We start from the raw sequence: 17,921 nt of genomic DNA on the forward strand, positions 1-17,921 counted from the left end.
CAGAGTTTAGTATTTAGCACATGTCTGTAGGAAACTACCCAAGGCTGAAGGAAGAACACTGGAATGGATTACAAAGGATGATATTCAGTGCTCACATGGGACCAGGAACATTGCCTGTTCTCAATGGTCAGACTGGAAAACTCCTAATTTGTGGGATACTGGGTAAAGTACTCAAAGGATTTGCCTAGTTAGGAATAACTAGACCTGGATGGGGAAGTGCACCAGACTGATCCAACAAAACAGTAAAGCAAGACATGAAGGATCAATGTGATCCAAATTACTGTATCCCAGAACAAAGCAGTAGAATATTTATAGGAATACACAATATCTACCACCCAACAAGATAGAACTTACAATGTCTGACATTCAATTAAGGGTTACTAGGCATGCAAAGAGGCAGAAAAACATGACCCATAATAAGACTTAATCAGTCAATTGAAACCAACCCAGAACTCACACAGATGCTAGAATTAGCAAAAAGAACATAGAAAAGTCATTATAACTGTATTCCATATGTTCACAACGTTAAATAGAGACATGCAAGGTACAAAAAAATATAGCATAAAAGATCAAGATCCTAAGAATAAATCTAATGAAAGATGTACAAAACTTCTACACATAACTTTGTGTAAGGAAATTAAAGAAGACCTCACAAATGGAAGGATATATGATCATGGATTAAAAAGCTCGATTTATTAAGATGCCAGAAGATAGGTAATATTAAGAGAAGGTGCTTTCCTTTGTAAAGAGAAGAGAGGGTAAGGCAGTTGTAAGTTTGCTTTGATGGTGGGAAGCTGGGAATGTTCTTGCCTAATTCCTCGTTTCTCTGAAGCAGAAGGCAAGCTTAACTGCTAAAGGGAAGGAGGTTAGCCTAGCTGACAGTCATATGTCTGAAGAGCATGGAGAAGGTTCAAGTGAGTCATTGAGAAGGCTCAGGTGAGCTGGGAGGGAGTAATAGGTTATGTTGAGACCTTATTTGAAACTGGTGATGAGGGGCCTGCATTGATGTCAGACTGTTCCAACCATCCCTTCCCAGGGATAAAGGAGCATTTAGGTTACTAGCAAGAACTTTACTGAATGGATCACTGATATATCATGAAATCTAAATTCAATAGGAAAGAAGAGGCCTAACAGACTCGGAGAAAATGGGTCCCATGAATTGGGCATTTCAGAGTAAAAAAAAAAAAAAAAAGGTCTATAGTGGGAGCAAGGAAGTTGGCTGCTTGGAGGTTATGGTCAGAAAGCAGAAGGCTGGAATTTATGATGAAGTTTGGGATGATAAGCATTTGGAGTGGTGGGGATTAGGCGGCTGAGGCCCTATGGAGGAGATGGCTGTTAAAGATTTAATAGGTCAAGTAATTGCAAAGCCTGGAGGGTGGCAGGGTCAAGCAAGGGCTACAGGAGTCCCCTGGGATGATGGGAGAGCTTAGAATGGAGAGGGACACCAGGAGCCAGGATCCAAAGTCTTCAGGAGGTTGGCAGAAGACAACCCCGAGGAAGGGGAGAAGGCCATGTAGTCCAATGGTACTGTCTCCAGAGGAACAGGATTATCTGTGTGATTGGCTTTTACAGCAGAATGAAGGAGCATGTTAATGAAGATGTTAAGAGGAACAGAAAAGCAAGCAACTCCACCTAGAGGAGGGATCTGGAAGGACTGCAAGGGAAGCCAGAAGGTGACCCAGATTTCCATCAGAGCCAGGAGGATGGGAGTCCCTTTGAAGAGGTTGAGGGTAAAGGAGCAGGAATTCCAGAGGGCACAGGGAAAGGAGGTGGAAGAGTGAGGGAAGGCCGAGTCAGTGACAGGGATGTGCAGAGGAATGTAGGGATAACCGTGCATTACATGATAGGAATTGGGCATTGGACGCGTGCCTTACACTTTGGGCAGGCATTCATCGGCCAAAGCAAAGGCTTGGTGGTGAGGTCTCCTGAGGGAGGAGGGTCCTCGGCTGATGGAGACCCTGGTCCACTTGGTCAGGCTCACCCAGCCTGAGGTGTGTGCCGCGAAGCTTCAGTCTCTCCAGAGATGCTCTCCAGAGACCACCCCATGTGTTGGTTATTCCAGTGGGTGTGGACAGTCCAGCCAAAGGTCTGAGTGCTGCTGGCTGAGGTGACTCCTCTGTTCAAGGAGATCACCGGTTGCTGTGGTTACTGGTTCCCTAGTGTCATCATAGTGGGAAGAGCACAGGTTCAGGATGTCTTGCACATGCTTCCTACCGACACACTTTCACCAATGGGTTTCACTTCTCTGTGTCAGTGTTATCACCCTCCTGAAGTTGGGTGGCCTCATCCACCCTGCCACTTCTTTTGCAGAGCTGTCCTAAGAACCAGGGAGAGAAATGGATGGGAATGGACCTGTAAACTGAATAGACCTTCCCAAACGTGAGGTGTGCTCAGCAGCAGCCAGCTCTTAGCCTCCTTGAAGGAGGCTGTTTCTATGCATTTGAAAAACCTCCTTATTTGCACTCTGAACATTCACGTGCTGGCTCTTCTCTCCAGGGCGTCACAGCTTTCCAGGACCGGAGTGGCACTTGAAGCACTAACCTAATTTCTCTAAGTCTGATTATCCTAAGAGTTGGGTTTGGATTCAGGGATCAAATATTAATCTTTTCAGAGGTGGATCATTCCCTTTAAATTCTGCTTTAAAATAAATCTCAGTCTAAGTTAAGTTCTCTCTTGGCACCTTTGGAGCCTCCAAGCATTGCAGCTTTTTGGCTTCTGAGTCTGGGAGGCTTTTGCTGTATCTGAGGAGTCTAATTCAGGGGGCGATAGTACTGCGCCTCCGGAGGTGTGCTGTTCCCAGAGCCCCATCTGACCTTGAATCCTGCGCTGTTCCTGATGAGCCAGCTCTCAGAGACATAACAGGAACTCCAAGGGCCCAACATGGGAGCCGATTGCATATCGGCCAGCAGTCACCTGCATTAAGCGTCCACTGTACCTAGCAGCATGCCCAAGGTGTATAGTGGAAGGGCTGGCATGTCAGAGACCAACTCAATTTGGTCACTGAAAAAAGGGCATTTATAAGGATGTAAAGAAAGGAGGACATGTTCCAGATCCCGCAAATGGCAAGGAAAGCAGGGCCTGGTGCACACACATTTCGGGAGCCAGAGAGGCTGGCTGGGGTGTGATGGGGTAGAAAATGGGCAAGGAGCTGAGGAAGCCCAATAAGGGAGGAGGGATTTTTTTCTTTAATTGATAGGAGCTGTTGAGGTGTTTGAAAGCCAGGTGATACAGTGGAGCCAGACCTGGAAAGCACAACTGGGGTCCCGCAGGGTGGTATGGAGTGAGGAGAGCCTTGGGGGTGGGAGTAGGGGGCTCTGACAGTGAGGTGGCTGTGAGATGATGGGCAGGACATGGTGGTGGAGATAAACATGAAGGAATTGATGCAGAAGGTGGTTTGGGGCCTCAGAGATGAGAAGGAGAGATCTGTGGATTTGGTTGTCAACTCTTGAGTATGGATTGTGTGAATTTTTCTTTATTCTCTGTAATTTTTTTTTAAGATTTTTTTTTTAATTTATTCATGAGAGACACACAGAGAGAGGCAGAGACACAGGCAGAGGGAGAAGCAGGCTCCATGCAGGGAGCCCAACGAGGGACTCAATGCCAGGACTCAATCCCGGGTCTCCAGGATCACACCCTGGGCTGAAGGTGGCGCTAAACTGCCGAGCCACCCAGGCACCCCAGTAGTCTCTGTAATTGTTAATAGAGCTGCTAAGACAGACACTAGGCACTGGGCTAGGGGCTTTATACAGTTTATTTCATTCACTCTTCTCAAGTACGTCAGTGAAGTGCTTTTGCCTCAGTTTTATAGACGTGGAAAGCAAGGCTCAGAGACATTGCACTTTTCTGAAAGTCTCACAGCTTGCAAGTAAGGCATTCTTAGTGATCTAGAAATTAAATCTTGAGTTATTTGTCTCAGGAGCTCAAGCTGCTTTTCTCATCATTTGGAAGCTCCTCCTGTGTTGGGTGAGGGGGCACCCCCTGTGGGACCCTGTCTACCCCACTGGGTCCACATTGCTACATGCTGAGCTGCTGTATTCTTCATGTGTCATCAGTTGCTTTCTCTCCCCCAAGTTAATTTCCCTAGCAAAGTGAAAGAGTGGAATATGGAGGAGGCTTCAGAAAAATTGGTTTCTTTTTCCTCTTAAAAGTGCTTATGATGGGGCACCTGGGTGGCTCAGTCAGTTGAGCATCTGACTCGATTTTGGCTCAGGTCATGATCTCAGGGTTGTGAGATCAAGCCCTACATTGGGCTCTGTGCTCAGTGTGGAGTCTGCTTGAGATTCTCTCTCTCCCTCTGCCTGGTGCTCTCAAATAAATAAATAAAATCTTTAAGAAAAAAGTGCTTGGGGGATCCCTGGATGGCTCAGTGGTTTAGTGCCTGCCTTCAGCCCAGGGCCTGATCCTGGAGACCCGGGATCGAGTCCCACATCGGGCTCCTTGCATGGAGCCTGCTTCTCCCTCTGCCTGTGTCTCTGCCTCTCTCTGTGTGCCTTTCATGAATAAATAAATAAAATCTTTTAAAAAAAAAAAGTGCTTGTGAACAAGTCCCATCTAACTCAAGTGGTCCTTTTGGATCCTTTTCCTGGGAATGGATCTCTCTGAATCCCTGAATATCCCTTATCATATGATGCTAATTCCCTTATTCTCAACTAAATGTGGTGGACCAGAGAGGGCATCCCCCCCCCCATCCTGCCCTCCTGCGAGGAACCCTTCCTCGGAGGGAGAGCCTCCATCTCCTCTGTATCCCTCTCACCAGCTGGTTTGCCTTTGACATGGCCAGTCCGTGAGATTAGGCTGAAATTCTGACAGGTGTGACTTTGAGAACATCCCAACAGATGGGTTCAGTGCCAGCTTCTTCCCCGGTCCAGTGTTGCTGACCTGTGGTCAAAAAACCTGCCAGCAGACAGGCAGATGCAACCATCACTCCATCTCAGATGGTTTTAACCAGGCCCCTAATAGCAAACGGTGTCGACATGTAGGTAGGACATGCCCTGGGGTTGCTGGTACTTGCAGACTTGTTTATTTTTTAATGGTTCTGCCACCCTCCTAAGTCAGACTTCAGGTACACATTTTCCTTACTTTCCTTTAAAAACTGGAATCTGAAAAAAAAAAAAAAACTGGAATCTGAAAAGTCTAGTGAGATGTTTCTCAAGTGACTTCTTAAGTAGCAGTATTTGAAGCCTGTCATGGAAGATACGATGTTGACTTGGCTCATTCGATTGAATGATGTATTTCATTCAGAGAAAATGATAAGAGATGAGAGAGCTCATGTTTTTGAAGACTGCCTCTTAAAACACGTTTCCCCCAAAAACAGATTGAAACAAGAAATCTGTAACTTTTAGTATGCAACCTGCATGGGAAATTTTCTGCCGGAAGCACTAGAATGTCTTTGGTAGCCATGGAAACCAAGTCTTCAAAGAGAGAGTAGCTCTTCTGCTCTGACAAGGAGATACAGTGAAGGGAAAGTATATGTCATTCTAAGATGCAAGATACACTTTATTTCATTCCATGGAGGACTTTGTAAGACTTTATAGGACCCTGGCTGTCTTCATTTGTTTGTTTTTTAGTGACCATGATGGGTACAATTTTAGATATAGAACGTGACATGGGCATTTGTGATCAGATCCATCCAGTGCAGAGCCCACACTCCATGTCTTTGAAGTGATCATTATTAATATAAGACCTGAGTCTGTGGGGGTGCCTGGGTGGCTCAGTCTGTTAAGTGTCTGACTCCTGATTTCAGCTCAGGTCTTGATCCCAGGGTTGTGAGATTGAACTCCACATCCAGCTTTGCACTGGGTGTGGAGCCTGCTTAGGATTCTCTCTCTCTCCCTCTGCTCCCCTCTTCCGCTCTTTCTCTCTAATAAAAAAATAGGAAAATTTAAAAAAAAAAAAGACCCGAGTCTATAAAACTGTTCATTAGAATTTAGCTGATTCTTCTTCTTCTTCTTTTTTTTTTTTTTTTAAAGATTTTATTTATTTGACAGCACAAGCTGGGGGAGTGGCAGAGGGAGAGGGAGAAGCAGGCTCCCCACCGAGCAAGGAGCCCAACGTGGGGCTCTCAATTCCCAAACCCTGGATTCATGACCTGACCTGAAGGCAGACACTTAGGCCACTGAGCCACTCAGGCACCCCCCAAATTTAGCCTATTTTTATTGAACAATGGCCAACATTTTTTATAAGGAATTGATATACAAAGATAAGACAGATGTGACCCCTCCTTCAGAGCTTACAGTTTAGTATGTAAAAGAAAATATCAAAGAACAGTTGCAGCGCTGTGAACGAAATTCTACACAAACAAGACTCTTATCTAGGGAACTCTAAGGACATTAGAGAAATGTGTTTGCCGGCTGACCTCGCAGAGTGGGCCTGTATCGGGATGAGGGGTTGAGGCTAATTCAGGGAATAGCACAGGCATAGCTGAAAGATCTCTGTGCCTTGGAGAAAATGAGTGAACTTTAGGGTGATTGGAGTGTAGAGTTTAAGGAGCAGATAGTTAGGGCCAGGTTGAAGGAAGAAACCAGACTGATCATGCATTACATTTGCTCTGTCCCTATTCCTGCTCCTCTTGTGTGGGGATAAGTGCCACAGATGCTGGTCCCTGAAGTTTTGTGTGCGCATGCCTGCTCAGCTGCTGTTCGCAGCAGATATCTTTGTCATTAAAAGTTAGGGGGGAGGGATGTTAGGAAATACCTACTTTGAAAATGGCCCATCTCCTCGAAAGATGGAAACGGTTTTCTATTTAAAGCATTTTCATAGACTTTTATGTCAATGAAAGCAGTCAAGGACATGAAAGGGGGAACATTGGTTTGAGGAAATCTCTTAAGACACCCAAACCTTTATGAACAGAAAAAATTAGGAAGCACTGACTCCCTCTATAGAAAGATTCACCATGGGGACTATTTCAGTAATGAGTTCCCAAAGAATGGCCATAGTGTGGTTTGCTGGAAATGTGGTTGTTATACTTTTCCCATCTTGTTCTTGTGTAAGCAAAAGCCCTCCATTTTCTCTTGTTCCTCTTACCCACTGAAGAATGCTGTCCCAGATTAGCACCCCACCCCCCTGTCCTCTGCAACGGAGCAAGTCACATGGATGGGGTGCTGCAGTCCCAAGGCAGCTGGCATTCTGGCCGCCTCCTCTCATTCAAAGACAGCCTCCTGGGGCAAATCCTGGCCTTTTGTGGTTGCAGCAAACCGGAACAAAGCCAATGATTTTGATGAACTTTGAACTTGAGCCAATGGCACTCATTTAAATTTTTTTTTTATTGTGAAACATCACAGGTTGTTTTTTCTTTCTTTCTTTCTTTCTTTTCTTTCTTTTTTTTTTTTTTTTACAAACACTTCATTACCTTGAACAGAAACTGAGCTTACTTCCAAAAAAATTAGATTTTAAAATTAAAAGTATCTTTTGAACCCAACTACTTTTTCCACTCTGTTTCATTTCCTTTATAAATGTTTACATGGGGGAAGGGATTTACGTCTAAGGAAGACTGGCCACTACTGATCAAAACCAGGGGCTGGCTTCTTCACCTTCCCTTGACTCTGCCTTTTTATGAATGCTGTGTGTGTGTGAATTTCTGAGTCCTCTCTTTTCCTGGAAATCTGAGCCCTAGTGATTCTTTTGGCTTTGCTTGCTGGAGGTTTTCACGCTTGTTTGTGTTTGTTTTCTCTGTATGTGCATGCACAAATTTCAAAGCGCTTGCCTAAATTTTATTTGTGTGGATTGGGTTAAAACAAATAGCATTACAACCCAAGAAGGAACCCTGTCTCTAAATCAACATGATTTCCAGTGGCCCATTTATTTTAGGGGGCGTTTGAGAAATAACAAATTCCAGAGCAAATTGCATGGCGTCAGTCCCGTGTGACCCTTACTGCCATGTGAATGCAATGGTTTGCTTCAGGCCAAGTGCTCTCTCTCCCATAGTGTTTACTGAACCAGGGCTTCCAGAGCGTAAATCCTGGCAATGTCAGGGTTTGGGGAGCTCTCTGCAGGGTGGGGCAGGTGCACAGGGACTCCTGGGGTGGGAGGAGGCTGTCTGGATCCAGGCAGTCTCTTCCTGGAGCAGAACTTCCTGGGAAGTTAGGGGAAGAGCATATGGGGGGAAGTGTACTATCACCTTTGCTAAGCCCAAGTCAGGATTCTGGGAGAAAATCAGAATGCTGAAGGGCAAGTGATACATTTTGTCTTGACCCACCACCCCCTATCCTGGCCAGTAAGTGTCCAGTCTATACATCTCCTGAGCCAGGAAGCAAAAGGATCGGGAATCCTGTGGAAAGAATGCTTAGTTTGGAGCCTGGTCATCCTGTTTCTGGAGTATATGATACAGAGTCAGTAACGCTACCTTGTTGAACTTCAACTTTGGCTTTTGTGAGATGGGATCGACAGTCCTAGTCCTGGCTGTTCCACATCAAGGTAGGGAGGAGCCTGTGGGACAGTGCATGTAAAGACACTTTGAGGACCCCAGATAGAAACCCCAATACATAAGAGGTTTGTTTCTGTTATTACTAGAAAGGGGCCACAACCTGGACAGGCTCTCCTGCAGAAAACTTCGGCAGCACCCCCAGCTATGCAGGCTCAGATCCTGCTGGCACTGCCATTGGTTGTCCTTTCTCTGTCTCCTGCCCACCTGCCTGTCTTTCCTGAACCCATGGGCATGGAGTATTTACCTGGCAGGGAGTGGGGGCATCATCTGGCCCTGGAGTAAGGTCCATGTTAGCAGAGAAGATGCTGCTGGGTGGGGCCAGACCATGGGGACCAGCATGAGGGACAGAGGTCAAGGTGACCACAGTGTGGGGATGGATAGGGGTCGGTCATGACAGCCCTCACAGGGGCTCTTCCAAATAGTCTATGAGGTTGGGAATTAGAGCCAAGTTACTTTTGACTCGTATTTTTATTGGTGTTGAATCTACCCCATCACCAGTGTTTACTGAATGCCCTATGTGATGATGTCATCTTCACATAGAACTCCTATTAAACAAAGCTGATAAGGACTCTCTCCTATGAGACTTCTGGTGGTTCCCCATTGCCTACAAGGAACCAATCCTAGTCCTGAATTTAGGATTTAAAGCCCCTCCTGGACTGACTCTAAGCTGCTTCTTTGTCCTCATCCCTTCATACTTCTACTCTTCTCTTTCACTACCTCCTGTGTACCTGTGTTGAGGTCCTCGGGAGGGTTGATTCAGGAGCTACGTGGGCCTATTTGGCCAACCTCTCTGAGCCTCCACTTCCTCAGTTTCTGTATAATGAGGGCAGTAATGGTCTCTCCCTCCCCACTGATCCCCTGTAGTGAAGATGGGGGTAAGGCACTGGGCTGGACTCTGTCAGAGATACCTCATTGAGACCAGCTGAGATCGGGAGCATGTATACACACACACACCTCTGTGTCTTGGTGTTCACCAAGTAGAGTGTCCTGGTGATTCAGAGGAGAGCAGAACTCTTTGTAGGGGGATGGGGGTAGCCAGGAAAAGCTGGGTCTTGATAGGTGAGCTAGAGTTTTAAGATGGGAGAGGGCTTCTCAGTTGAATGGAGTCCTGTGGACAGAGGCTCTGAGGGTTGAGGAATTGAGAAGATCAGAGCCAGAATACAAGGTGTTTGTTTCTAAGGTGAGGAAATGGAGTTGGAATAATCTGTGGAAGAAGGTTAGAAGGCCCCGAGTGCCGAACTGAGAGGCATTTGACCCTGGAGTGCTGAGGGCAGCAGTGAGAAGCCCTGTGGCTTTCTGAGCAAAACATCAGGATGAAGCCTGAAGTCAAGGGGGAAGGCAAGCGCTCCTGAAAGACTCCAGCTACAACTCCTCCAGCTGCCTCAGTGGGTGAGGTGTGTGCACACTGGCCAGTGTAGATGGTGGTCGTCATGTCCAACTGGTGGGGAGACTCCCCACTGAGAAATTGCTTCTTACAAAGGACATAGACCTGGAGGGGAGATGCTCTGTGAGCCTGTAAATGATGAGGGGAAAGGTCAGGCTGATGATGAAAGCTGCTGTAGATGCTCTGTCTGGGCTGAAACACACTCCTTTCATGCTGCTGGGAGATCCCAGGAATCACAAGCTTTCTATCCTGACACATTCTGGCCTCTTAAGGAAGGGCTCATTCTGTGTGCCTTGTATCCAAACTTTCCCACATGCCTGCTTGAAGAGGGGCATCATGGGAGAGATGGAGGTGTGCAAAGGAAAACATAAGACATGCACAACATTGTCCATCCCTGAGAGGAGCCTCCAATCCAGCCGGTGAGTGGAAATGCATATATAACATAAATTCACATCTGGTTACTATGGTTACATTTTTCCAAACACTTGAAAAATTTTTCTGTTTGGAAGTAATTTCAAACTACAGAAAAGTTACTAGAATAACATAGTGAACAATCCATGTACCCTTCACCTGATCTCCCTTAATATTCTGTCTCATTTTCTTTGGCTTTTTTTTTTTTTCACTTTTTAAGAACTTGAGTATAGTTGACACACAGTGTTACATTAGTTTCAGGTGTTCAACATAGTGATTTGACAAGTTCATACACTATGCTGTGCTCACCCCAAGTGTCCTTACCATCTGTCCCCATCCAGCACTATTACAGTATCATTGACTGTATTCCCTGTGCTGTACCTTGTATTCCCATGATTTATTCATTCCATAACTGGAAACCTGTATCTCCCACACCCTTCACCCATGTTGTCCATCCCCTTCTCCTCTCCTCTAGAAACTATCAGTTGATTTGTTTATCTGTCTATAAGAGGTATGGACTGATATTTTAAAAACTATAATTAATTCCTATTTTTTATTATTTTGGGGCTCAAACTATCCTAGCTTTAGCCAGTGTGAGATACTTCTTTGGCTTCTGTGACCTTATGGCATGCCCTTATCATGTTTTTGTTTTTAGTTTTTATTTATTTTGACACTTCCTTACTTGTTTCTTCCTGTACCTACTCTATCCTGTCCCTGGAATCATCCATTTTACCAAAGATTCCTGGTTCTTTTTAATTGAAATGGTATTAGAGAATAAACTCTGGGTGTCAGGTGTGCTCATAACTACTGGGGTGCCTTTGCTTCCACATCTTTTTGACAGAGTTAAGAAATACATGCATTTATGTATATACACATACACATTCTTACACTTGTATGTATGTATACACATATATACATATTTTCTAGCAATCGTGAATTCACACCAACACTTCCAATTCCAGTTCATCCCCAGAGGATTCTTCTAGTCTTCCCCCCCCTTTTTTTTTCCATGTTTCTATGTCCTTCCTTCCACATTGAGAAACCTGACTCCAAACAACATGGATATATTTGCTCATTCGTTAAGCCCTCTAATACATCTGAAATGGTTTTAGCATTCTTTTGTCCATAGCACTACAAAACACACAACCCCAGGAAGAATTTAGCATTTATTTGTAGTTCTTCCCTCACTTGGACCTGTTCAAGGCCAAGAGCATGCAGTCAGGAGATCCTAAGCTACCTGAGCTACTTTTGTCTTTCTCTTCAGTATAGCTGTGATTCTTTTGAAATACAATCAGATTCATTTGTCTCAGTTCACTTCCACTTTAGAGATATTTCCCTCCATCCCATTCTTGTTGATTTAATTTAAAAAATTGTAATGTGTAGAGCATTAACATGGTTCCAGAAGTCAAAACTGTAGAGAAAGGTATACTTAACCGTGTCCCTCCTATTTTGTCCCCTCCCCTCCACTTGTCTCCATTCTGCATTTTCTGCTTTATCCTTTGGATACACCTTGAAGTGTAATATGCATGTTTTTCTTATTTCCCTTTTCGTACATAAAGGGTAAAATACCATGTGCCTTTTGTTGAAGCCTTTCTTATATCTTCTTGTGATTGAATGCACCATAAATAGAATTCTACTCTGGAACAAGTAGGCTTCTGTCACATGTTGAGTTGTGATTTCTAGTCATTTGTAAAGAGTCAGATGGTTTCTACCAATAGATGTCTAAAATCAACTTTTGTAGTAGTGGCTATTATTTAGTCTCTTAGTAACAAGCTTCTAAAATAACGAATTCTCATGCAAAATGGGAAACTTTTTTCTTGATCTACTGAGGTTGATAGAAGATTCAGTGTACTTGGGTGGGATTTTTCTGGAGTTTGTCAAGGGTGGGAGTGGGTTATTTTCAACAGAGCAGAGAATGGTACAGGATTGAAGGGGCGCTGGCTCATTGAGGTCACTCTGAGCCTGGGATCCCATGTGTCCTATGCTTTTCTCATTTCTGCTGGGATTATGTAGCCTAGGGCACACTCAGAGCTGTTTACAATTTTCCTCCCTTGGTATTTGAGAAAGCTCCTCCAATTGCCTTTTTAATGCTTGGATTCAACAGCTAAATATTCTATTTTTCAACTTCACATTTGTCCAGCGCTTTGTGATTTCTACGGTATTGTCTTACTTAATCTCTGTGAAACAGTAGAACAAGTATTATGTCTATTTTGCAGCTGAGGAAACCAAAGCTCAAAAGAGACAAGTGACAGAACTGGGACTAGAACCCAGGTCTTCGGACAGAGAGCCCAGTGTGCCCTAGGTCCATCACAAGGACCCCTCCTCCCACCCCTTTCCCTCCAGCCTGTCTCAGAGCCAACAGGAGGAGATTTATGCTTGCAAATCTCAGTTCTGTCCAAATCAGCAACTGTTGTGTGCCTGCTGAGTATTAGGTCATTCAGAACTGTGTAAAATCAGTTCTGAGGGTTTACATTAACAACTTTGTTATCTGAACTTCTGCAATACTGACTATTATTTGAAATAAGTGGGCCATAAGCCAGGCATGATTTTTGTTTTCAGAAATTTTACTCATAATATGATTTTACCTGTGTGTGTGTTACCATGTCTCAACAATCAAGAATGTGCAACAGTGATACAGCCTGTTAGATAATAAAAAATATTAAAGCAAAATCCTTTCTTGTAAAACCCTTAAGTTTTTCAGGTAACTCTTTTACTATCTTTGTAATCCTTTTCAAGAACTCACATGAGATATGAATCTAGGAATAAGAATACTCTGTATTATAACCATGTAAATTTCATACTCCAAGATTAGAATCAAAACACAAAGATTTGTGCTTAGATACTTTTGGCAAACAATAGAAATGAGGCCCACATAATTGTTCTTTACAATGTATATAAGAGAACAGATGACATGGTATATTTTCATGTTGACACGTGAACCTCCAGGGTCTCCACTTCATCCTTCAGAGATGTCGTTATGGATTGGGTATGACTTTTTCACAGTTAAAATTAATTTGGTGAACCTACCCAGAACTATGTGTGTCCTGTATCTCAGGAAGTCTGGCAGGCCTAGCAGCCCCAAATCATCCTGAGGATATGGTTTGCCTGAGCAGCAAGACATTGCCTGTGATGGCCCTTCCTGAGTGAGAGAGGAAGTTATTTTCCCTTGGAGGAAAGGCCCCTGGGTGAGGAGTGCAGAAAACATCTCTGAGTCTTAACCAGCTTTGGTTCACCCTGCAAACCCCCTGAAGTCAGCTCCTCTACAGGCTGAGCCCAGAATGCCCTGCAGCCCTGTCCCTCCTCACTTCCCAGAGGGGGAAGATGGGGATGGATCAACCCTAATATAGCCAAAGGCAGCTACTGGGGCATCCAAAGTGTGGGTGATTGGGGAAGATGGCACCTTGGGGAGGATTCTTGTTCTCTGAAGCATCAGCATCCCTAGACTTTCAAGTATCTGTTCAGCCCTTTGACAGCCCAGGGTGGAGAGGGAGAAGAGGGGTTGGCTTTATGTAAGCACATCATGTCCCTCTTAATCGCTTGGGTTGGATTGGGTTAAAGAGGTCCCTGATAGGGACATGTGCCAGCTTTGGGCTGGAAGGAAGGCAGAAGGAAGGCAGATGTAACCTCCGTCAGAATCTGGGGCTGTGCGCACAGAAGCTGTGCTGCCTGTCATCTCATCTGCTTCCTTAGCAGCTTTTTAATCGTATTTAGGAAATCCAGAACTCATGTAACTTGGCTCCTATAGCCATTCACGGTTGGAAATGCAGATGGTTTCTTGTATGTGAAAATTGGGTAATCATCCACCTGACTCCCAGGCTTGCCTGAGGAAATGTGGGATTCTATATGTATGTGTAGATGGAGGATTGCAGACATGAAAGGTGAAGTAAACAACAAGCAGTTGGGAACATTTACGGGTCTGCCAAAGCCTTTCCAGGGCAGGTGTTCCCATAAATGGGCAACAAATCATACTGCCTCTTCGTTTCCTACAGGGAAGAATTTTGGGGAGAGATCATGGCTTGAAGCGAGGGTTACAGATGACAATAGTGCTTTGCCAGTGCTCTGTTTCCTGTGTGGGAAGGGAGAACTGGGCTGTAAGGTGGGTCTGCCCTGACCCTGTCCAATGCTCTGGCTGGAACCTGCAGGTGTTGCTATGGGCACCTGCTCCCTTTCCTGGCTCTCAGTTTGGACAGAAGGTCAGGAATGCTATGTTTGGCAGAAAGTATTGAAGAAGATCTAAACTTGGTGTGTGCTCTCTTTGACCACAGTATAGCCCTATTGGGTCCTTTCTCTTTGAAGTGTGATGCCAGCTATCTGAGGAGGCTCTTTTGGGGGTAGGTGGGACATGTCTGAGTTCAGGCTAATTTTGAGGATGTCAGGAGGCCTGCCATCACAGTATGTGGCATTGTAGGTCTGGGCTTCTTGGGATTGTTCGTTTTCTAAGAGATAGCACATGTGTGTTGGTGTAGTCTCTGCAGCTCTGACACTCACAATCTCGCTTAAGAAGACACTGTCCTCTGTCCTGTCCACGTGTGTGGCCTCTGTTGCTGTGCTCATGTGGCCATACTCAGTGCCATGTGTCCTGCCACAAGACTGTTGTGCAGCAGGGCAGATGGCTCCTGGTCCAGGTCCCCAAGGATGTCCTGACATGTCCTTGTTCTCTCTACCTCCCTCAGAGAATTCTCAAAAGAAAGAGAGAAGGCTAAAGCCCGGGGAGATTTCCAGAAGCTCCGGGAGAAGCAGCAGCTGGAGGAGGATCTAAAGGGCTACTTGGATTGGATCACCCAAGCAGAAGACATTGATCCTGAGAACGAGGAAGAAGGAGGAGAGGAAAGCAAACGAAACAGTATGTAACACCTTCCCACTCCTGACCAGAGAGAGCTCGGAGGTGATTCAGGCACCTGCCAGGCAGAGACGTTTCTCCCCCTGACCCAGCCTGTGAGACAAGTGGCCTCCTCTCAGCTGCCTGGTTTCTTCTCTCTGCCCAGCAGAGAGGACCAGTGCTTTGATCCTGCACTGAGATCCTGCCCAAGGTTTGGGTTTTATATTGAGGAGGGCGAGTCGCATTCACTTGATGGGAATGAGTCGCATTCACTCGTTGGGAATTCATGGAGCCCCTTCTGCGGGGGCACCAGCTATGGTGAGATGCATGTTGACCCTGCAGCATGGGGGGTGCAGGGAAGCTGTGGCTCCTTCCCTGCAGAGTAAGCTGTGTTACTGGATGAGAACTTGAAGACCAGGGTCCCTCTCCATCCTCCTGCTATCTGACATGGCTCCCACCTGTGACATCTGACATGGCTCCCACCTGTGCTTCACGTGAGAAGCCAGATGCTTAGCCCATCAAGGGCTGGGAAGAAACCAGCCTGGGCAGGGTGAGGAGGCATGTGAGTCAGTGTGGCTTCTTGGAGCTCACTCCCCTGGTAGCCCGTCCTGGCACCAGGTCCCTCAAGCACTTTCTGCAGCTGTGGGCCCAATGCCCACCAGCCCCTGGAGTTCGTTGCCATGAACCAACCAACGTTTCTCTCTTACCACTTTTACTCTTCTTGGGCCACCTGTGCCTCAGGTAAAAGGAGTAATTGAAATTCAGCAGTAGATTTGACTAAGATGCTTGTGGTTTGTTTCAAATCTAGAATAGTTGATGGTAAAGACCGAGAATCTATCTCAAAGGCATGCATCCCTTGAGGCCTGGAGAACCCAGGTGGGCCCCACCTCACAGAAGATGCTGGTTGAGCTCCCCCCACCCTCAGCAAGATGCCCTGCCCCTAAGATGTTGTGTGGTCACTCCTTCATTCAGCAAGGCGGGTACTATTTGCTGGGGGCACTCCTGAGATCGAGGGGATGTGGTTTGCTCCTTCTGGGGGAAGTGCAGGCCTATGCATGCTAAGATGCAGCCCAAGGGGCCAGACATGCAGGTGGTGAGGGGCAGCAGGTTGTGCGCTTGGTGCTGAGGGGGTGACGACTGGCTTTGGGGCTCCAGCAAGGACCTATGGGACATTGGCCCCGATCCTGGAAGGATTGATGGGTCTGAGGTTAGTGTCAGGAGAAACATCCTGAGCCAGAGCAGAGGTGTGAGGAGGACACAGGGGTTGGTTCATTCCTTTGGCTTGATTAGGGGAAATGGGGCAGGGAGGCTGGGTGGGTGAGGCCAGTTTGTGCTGTCTCTGTAGGCAGCTGATCATGCAAGTGGAGGCTGAGCAGCCCATGGTTGACTGAGATGGCCTTTTGGTTACTTCTAGCTGGGGACTCTGGGTCTGTGCTTCCCCTGGGAGTGTGGGTTTCCTGTTGTCACAGATGCAAGTGATTGACTCAGTCCTGTGTGCTCCTGGGGATCCAGCAGGGTGCGGACTCCTCTCCCTGCTGCTTCCCAGTGTCCCTGATGCTGTTCCCTCGGGGAAGAGACTGGGGACTCATTTCCTGAGCATCAGGAAGTTGCTGGAGGATTTCTAGAGCTGCTTTTGTGTGCTGATTCTGATATTGGAGTTCATATGGAGGGGCATTCCTTCTAGTTCCAAACTTGAGGATGTCCTCTAGGACACTGGGTCAGAGAAGGGTGTCTGTGTCTTCACAGTACTTGAATCTGAATCCCCATGGTCTTCTTGCTGCTTCCGTACCTACAGTATGGCTGGCAACAAGCCATACCTGCAGCATGGGGGATGCCTACCACACGCTCTCCCTCTTCGTTTGCAGACTGCAGCTTTGGCGCTGACCTGGAGAGGTCTGCCGGCCTGTCCTCCCTCTCCGAATGTACATGTTGTGTGTAAGCCAGCGCAAGTATTGGCCCTTCTCCCGAGCACAACACCCTCCTTTGCCAGTTGAGATGTGTCCAGAGGGGAGCTGCGTGAGCCTTTCAGGCTGGTGTCTTTTTGTCTCTTCATTGCCCCAGCTTTGGAAATGGACAGGGGTCCCCGTTAGTGCTGCCAGCATCGGGTGTGGTGGTTCTGTGGTTTGAGGAGTGGGCATTTTTGCTGGACTCGAGGCAATGTCTTCTGATAGTCCTGAGAGCCCTCGTTCACTCTGTTGTAGCCCAGTACTTCCTGTGGCCTGCCACCATGTGTAAAGGACCTGGCTACATGATGACAAAATCAGTGCCTCTGCCTTTGGAAACCTAGCTGTGGAGGGAAGACAGAGAAGTGGTGCCTTAGCATATAATGGAATGGGCAAGCTGGCCCTGTGATCAGGGGCCAGCCCATCTGCTGTGGGAGCCCAAAGGGCACAGTGAAGCAGCCTGGGGGGAATGCAAGTGGAGGCTCCCTGGAAGAGGTGGTGTTCCTGCTGAGCTCCAGAGAGAAGAAGCACCCTGTGGCTTCAAAAGGTGGGGGAGAGCGGAGTACTTCTTAGACTGAGGAAACGGTACAAACAAGGTACAAAAGGTTGTAAATGTTCCAAACCCTTAAGTGCATTGCTTAGTAGTATAATCAAGGAAAGAAATAATCACTCTTTATAAGCTGTAAATCCTTGGAATTCACTTTGCAATCAGGACTCCTAACTCAGGAAGGCTGGGCTGTGTCTCCAGAACGCTTGCTCTGTGGTTTTTGCTGTACACAGTGCTGTGTGACTCAACCTGGGGCACCAGCTTTGACATCCAGTCCAGAGGAGTACGCGCTTCTGTGGGCCACTCTTGCTCTGCATCAGGGTCCTTTTGCCAGGTGCTAGGGTTTCCAGATGCCTGGAGCACTGATGATTAGGGTCTGAAATAAAGACCTTGAT

The 17,921-nt window shown here is 46.4% G+C and overlaps 1 protein-coding gene across 9 annotated transcripts in view; it reads left to right on the forward strand.

Moving 5' to 3' along the window:
* Nucleotides 1-17,921, forward strand: part of CACNA1D (calcium voltage-gated channel subunit alpha1 D) — a 301,585-nt gene that overhangs the window by 182,469 nt on the left and 101,195 nt on the right. For all 9 annotated transcript variants that reach the window (XM_041761871.1, XM_041761864.1, XM_041761866.1 and 6 more), the window contains one exon: nt 14,891-15,060. In XM_041761871.1, the coding sequence (XP_041617805.1) occupies nt 14,891-15,060 (170 nt within the window). The remainder of the gene's footprint in view (nt 1-14,890; nt 15,061-17,921) is intronic.

Source organism: Vulpes lagopus, chromosome 7 (assembly GCF_018345385.1).
Source record: "Vulpes lagopus strain Blue_001 chromosome 7, ASM1834538v1, whole genome shotgun sequence".
Lineage (NCBI taxonomy): Eukaryota > Metazoa > Chordata > Mammalia > Carnivora > Canidae > Vulpes > Vulpes lagopus.